The 5,783-nt window shown below is 37.7% G+C and overlaps 1 protein-coding gene across 2 annotated transcripts; it reads right to left on the reverse strand.

Annotated features, from left to right (window-relative positions):
• Positions 1 to 1,499: 1,499 nt before the first annotated feature.
• Positions 1,500 to 4,716, reverse strand: plvapa (plasmalemma vesicle associated protein a). Of its 2 annotated transcripts, none has more exons than XM_060891137.1 (5): positions 4,198 to 4,716; positions 3,584 to 3,656; positions 2,746 to 3,452; positions 2,408 to 2,650; positions 1,500 to 2,276 (listed from the first exon to the last, which is right to left on the reverse strand). In XM_060891137.1, exons 1-5 carry the CDS (start codon positions 4,594 to 4,596, stop codon positions 2,160 to 2,162), a joined length of 1,539 nt encoding a protein of 512 aa, XP_060747120.1. In that variant the 5' UTR covers positions 4,597 to 4,716; the 3' UTR covers positions 1,500 to 2,159. The 2 variants fall into 2 exon arrangements, with proteins under 2 accessions (XP_060747120.1, XP_060747119.1); XM_060891136.1 differs by having other exon boundaries at positions 2,386 to 2,650.
• Between the last annotated feature and the right edge of the window lie 1,067 nt (positions 4,717 to 5,783).

Below are 5,783 nucleotides of genomic sequence, written 5' to 3' on the forward strand. Positions count from 1 at the left end.
TGTGAAAGATAATTATATGAGTCAATGAGCTATCTATATGAGTTTATTTATAAATGGTTCACATTATTCTTAGAGAGTAGAACAAAAGGTTTTGACCTCTTAATGTCTTTACCATGAAGTCCTAATGGCCCAACAATGTAGGAAGTGCAATTAGCGCTGAGGGCGTCAAGAGAACTTGAATAACCATGGTCAGAGTTTCGTAACTGATTTGTTGTAAAATAGAGGTTTTAATAATAGCCACAATCCGTTCCTTTATACGGCGGAGAAGATATTGCACCCATATCATGATTTTTTTCATCCATTTTTCTTGGTTGAGCTTCCAAAATTATTTTTTTTTTATTTGAATGCTGAACAATATCATGGCCTGCAGTATGATGTTAAATAAACACAAACATCAGATTTGTTATAAGTTGCACTTAAAAGAAAACTTGAAAAAAAAATCCAACCCAAATGCATTTATTTTTAACGTCTAAACCAGTCAGTTTCTTCTCAAAGCTTGACGACATCACGAGGACGGCACGTTTCCAGTCCGATGAAATCTTTAATGCCAGTAAATAAGCAAAACATTTTCTCAAGGACGTATTGTTCAGATGTCACAGATGCTAACGTTACAAGCGTCTCTCAGAGCAAAGCATGCTTAAGTGGAAGTCACTTATGCTAAACAAAGGATATCCTTTTAGCAGAACCGTGGCTTCCATTATGCAACTGCATTATTTATTAATTGGCGCCTTGTTTCTGCTCCACTTAAGCTTTTGTATTTTTTTTTTTTATTACGATGATTTTGGCATCGCTTCTCACAGGAAGCAAGTCAGCATGGGAAACTATCCTAATTGTTTTACATTCTGCACATGTAGTGCAGCTTATCAGTGCCAATGTCTCTCTGTGGACGTTTGGAAAGACAATGTGTCCTCTCTGTAGGTATATCCTGAATAAACTGCCAAGCTTTAAGGTGTGTTTATTTATTTCTTCATTCTCTACCTATTTTTATTGTTTGCTGTCTTTTATTTGAACAAGCGCATCCATTTGAATAGAAAAAAACTGAGTGTGTTATCTAACCTCGCTGCCAACGTGGCTGAATGAACGGCTTTGGCTGGGAATTGATTTCCTTTGGTTGAAGAGGGTTTTGTTTAAAAATATATATAAAAAATTCCTATCACAATAGGCTGTGGTTGGCCAGAGTTATTTTAGGGGTGTTAGACAGATAGATGCGTCACCTTTTAATAATACTGATTGCTTGCACCTGACTTTTGGAGCAGAGGTGAATCATTGTTTAATCCACCCTTCCAAATATGGGCGATAAATAGCCTGTCAGACAAACAGCCGTCTCTGGTGAAGCGGAAAAACGATTTAGATTAGATAATTCCCCTTAAAGTGCATCACAATCAAAACACTCTTGTTTACTGACGATCCTTTGCCGGACATTAACCGGATTTAACCGATAACAGATTCGATTTGAATTTAAAATGTAAACATTCATGATGTACACATGAAGTAAAAAATGTGTTTTCATTTGTGCTTTTTATTACTGGTGTTTTTTTTAAAAGAGTAAGTACAAGATAACGAATAAAACAAATGACTTACTTATAATATTGCATGTATACTTGTATTACTTAAATACTGACCTTAATAGTTCATTAAAACCAGAAGTGTTCTGTCCCTTTTACACCACGTTATTATCAAACATCAAGTAGAGTTTTCGATCTGTATATAGTCACATTTATGTTGTTGAGCTGATTCGTTCTTGGTTATCATGTACATTATCACAGCTATAAACAGTTGTTTCCCAACCGAAATAAAATATAATGTCATAAAAAAATATAGTTTGTATTTCACAAGAAACCAGAAATCATGAGTTTGCTCGGTCTGTCCTGAAGACTCTCCTGTGGCGGAAACTTGCTCTGAAAAGCTCTGGAAACCTGAGACTTCTTCCATGAAAGATATATAATACAATATATAATATACAATACTTCAATGTTTTTCTCAGGATTATTATATAGATTATTTGACGTTCCCTGTTTATAGAATGAGTTTTTACTATAGAAAGGACACTGTGTTAATATAAACCTGTTGTTTGTTCTGTAGCAGCTCTACTGTACTGTACTGTACTGTCAGAGCCGCTGTTATAGAAAATTCATCATCTCCTCCTGTCCGCATCTATTTCATCTGTATCTACATACATCTATTCTGTATACATCTGGATCTTTGCACTGGATGTTGGACCCTTTAGTCTGTTTTCGCATAACGTTGAAGCTCTCGCAAGTGTTGAGTGATTTGTGCTAGAGACAAAAAAATAAAACAGAAGCAGAAACAAAAGAATTAAAAGTGTTATACTGCCACCATAATATTACAAAGCAAGGAATAAAGGTCATGCTTGTTTTTTCTTACCTGAAAACTGGTTGTCAGATACACTGGTTCCCGCTCCAAATGGCGATGTTCTGATGCCGGATGTTCCACTCGACCCTGCGTTGTTAACCCCTGGTACAACCAAACCTGTACGACCCAGTGGACTCGTACCGCTTGAACCTGCATTGCTCAGTCCTGCTGTACTTTGTCCAATGCTACCAAGTCCGTTCACCTGTGACCCGGCAGAACCCAAGACCCAAGAGTTGGACCTTCCCGTAGAAAATTGTCCGAGATTTCTTTGTGATGCCTGTAAGGAAAAAATCACTCGTTTGAAATCATTTCGTAGTTTTAAGCCTTATAAAGTATAGAATGTTAGAATGATATTTCATAGTGAAAACCCACCTTACAAGTGGTCAATGACATGTTGAGGCCATTGACCTTCTCGTTAAGAATTTTAATGTCGATTTCTTTCACAGACAGTAGATTTTCATTAAGTTTGCCATTTTCGGTCAGCTGTCTGACCTGCAGCAGGAGCCTCTCCTTTTCTTCATCATGCTTCAGCTGGGTTTGCATGAGAGTCCTTTGTTTCTCCTCAACAGTTGCACTGAGGTTCCCCTTGCACCACGTGGCATCCTCTGACAGTCGTTTGTTTTCTGTTTGGTATTTGGCGTTCGCGCCTAGAATAGCCGTGACTTGACTCCCCACTTTGTCCAGATATGCCTGAAGCTTGTTCTCTACCTCTCTGGACAGGCTGCTGCAGTTTACACGAATGTCTTCAAGCTTCGTGCTTTGTTTGTCACACGTGAGCTGGAAGGATTCGTGCTTCATGAATAAATCATCAACCTTTTTAAGAAACTCCCTGGTTACGTTCGGGATTCCTTGCAAAGAATGAACAAAATCCTCCTTACACGATTTCTCATACTTTTCGATCCTTTCTTGAAGGGAGGCTTTGTCTCGTCGCAGCCCGATCGCTTCCAGTTGATATAAAAGTTTGTCTTTATTGCCGTTTTCGATTTTAATTCTCATCGTAGTCATTTGTTCGGTGAAGTTCGCCTGGACAAGTTTCAGCATTTCTTCAGATTTCTGAAGGCCGTACACACAGCTTCGGCCTGAGGAAATTAAAACAATTCAATATGATGCATCTTAACATTAAAAATCGCCTTTGTGATGTTAAACTATAAACCGGTGATATAAATGAGTTCATTTAACGGAATGTTAATGAAAAACGAAGATGGCTCACTTTCGCCGTAATGGAATGGGGGACAAATGGGATTCATGACTGTCCTTTTGTTCGTCTCGGTTTGACACAGTTGCTGCAAAAATAAACAAATACTGTCATAAATATTCTGCAAAAAAAATTAGAACAGAAACCAAAGCACCTGAACCACCACTTTATGTATATGATTGAATGTTTTTAGAGATTGGTTCATTATATTTCATTTGCAAAATCAAAACTAGTGACTAAAGTAAAGGTCCTTATCCAGAGCGACGTACATAATTGCTTAAATCTCTAGCATTGAATACATTAATGCTGGCTCACTAAGTTACATACTTATGATACCATGAGTTTAAAACATTTGTTCAAAGTTACAGTGAAAATGTGTCAAAGTTTTTTATTTTTTTTAAATGCAAAAGATAAGGAAAGAAGTGCTAGTTGAAGTGTTTCCTGAATAAGTAGGTCTTCAACCGCAGCTTGATAATATTAATAATATAATCATTTATTATCATACTATTTCATGTGTAAGCAGACATGATGGATTAGAATTGAAGAATAAAATATAAATCACAACAGCATGTCTTCTGAATAATACACTGCAAAGTATTAAAGATTCATGACTAAGTAAAAATTCTTACCCATTTGTTTTGCAAGGAACTTATACTAACGCTGGAATTTTTGGCCAGGTCACGTAACGTGTTCAATTCTTTATCAGCAGCCTTCTTTGCCGTAATCGTGATATTCAGGTGTCTGGTGAGGTTCTTCACTTTGTCTTGAAGAGACATTTTTTCCAGATTTAGCTTATTATAACTCTGCTCCAAATCCTGGACCCTCTTCTCCTCTATTTTCTGCTCCGGCTGTCCGTAAACCAAAAAGAGCACCAGACTGACAATGATGAGAGACTGGATCAGTGAAGAAAAGAAGAAGATGATCTTCATGTAGTAACCGCAACCCTTTTCCTCTGGTCTGTGCATTTTCTTGGCTGACCATTCCAGTTTGGCTTTTGAATAGCCTCCGTTATACCCGCTGTTGTACATCGTTTTTTTCTTCAGTAGCTTTCTTCTAACGCTCGAGTAGAACAGATCTACAGTTTAAATGTTTATCCAGAATCCACCTCCAGTCATAGCACCACTGAATCTGTGTTGCAGCGAGACTCTTTTAAGTTTGGGACATCTCCACCTCCCTTTTCCTTTGGGTTCTTCCAGACTTCCCCTGCCACCTCCCTCTTAATTTATGTCTTGTAACAAGTACAAGAGACAGCCATTATAAAAGACTTACAACCTTCACATTTATTTATTTATTTATTTATTTTTACAGTTCTAAATTACACTATGCTTCAAAATAGTACTCATTTACACTCAAAAGACACTTTAATAGTAAAACCTGGACACTTGCTCATTCGTGGACCTATCAGCTAATCATATAAACCCTCTTCAGATAATACAATAAGATAATAAATACAATAAGGACTTTATAAATGACTTTTCTGTGTTCCTGGCTCAAATTATGCCTAAATACGACCGTGTCTTTCTAGTTGAAGATTTTAATGTTCATGTGTGTTGTCCTGATAACCAGATGACTAAGGAATTTTTATACGTCATTGACTCTTCTAATCTTGTGCAGCATGTGTGTGGTCCCACACACATCTTGTACTATCGTATGGTTTGCCTATTCTTAACCTAGAGATCTATGACGCAGTTTTTTCTGATCATATGCCGGTACTGTTTGAGATTGCTCTTGCCTGCTTAGCTCATGGTTGCACTCTACCTGTCAAACTGTCAAAGATACCGTGGCTCCATTGAAAATTAGGCAGCCTAAAACTAAATCTGAGCCATGGCTGAATGAAACGGTTCGTGCTGCCAGACGCGAGTGTCGCAGAGCCGAGCGCAAATGGAAAAAGGACAGGCTGCATGTATCACTTCAAATGCTAAGGGACTGCTGGCGTCATTATCAGACAATTGTGAAAAATGTTAAAAGAAAATATTTATCTGAAATTATTTTGTCAAACTGTAACAAGCCTCGTGTTTTGTTCAAGACCATTGACTCAGTTCTTAATGCTCCGCAAACTGTCTGTCTTCATGCCACCGCGGCTGTTTGTGAAAACTTTCTGCACTTTTTTATTGATAAGGTCACTTCCACTAGAGCACTTATTGCTGTTTTTGACAGGTTTGTGCCTGTGACCTTGTCTGTGTTACAGGAGACTGTTGATCAGTTGAAGCCCTCA

Source organism: Tachysurus vachellii, chromosome 17 (genome assembly GCF_030014155.1).
Source record: "Tachysurus vachellii isolate PV-2020 chromosome 17, HZAU_Pvac_v1, whole genome shotgun sequence".
NCBI lineage: Eukaryota > Metazoa > Chordata > Actinopteri > Siluriformes > Bagridae > Tachysurus > Tachysurus vachellii.

Bases quoted from the DNA above. Each gene is read 5' to 3' on its own strand.
- plvapa (XM_060891137.1), bottom strand. From the start codon at position 4,596: ATGTACAACAGCGGGTATAACGGAGGCTATTCAAAAGCCAAACTGGAA. The intron at 2,651-2,745 runs GTGGGTTTTCAC...TTTTCCTTACAG, and splicing joins TGTCATTGACCACTTGTAAG to GCATCACAAAGAAATCTCGG. The intron at 2,277-2,407 runs GTATCTGACAAC...TTTTGTCTCTAG, and splicing joins CATTTGGAGCGGGAACCAGT to CACAAATCACTCAACACTTG.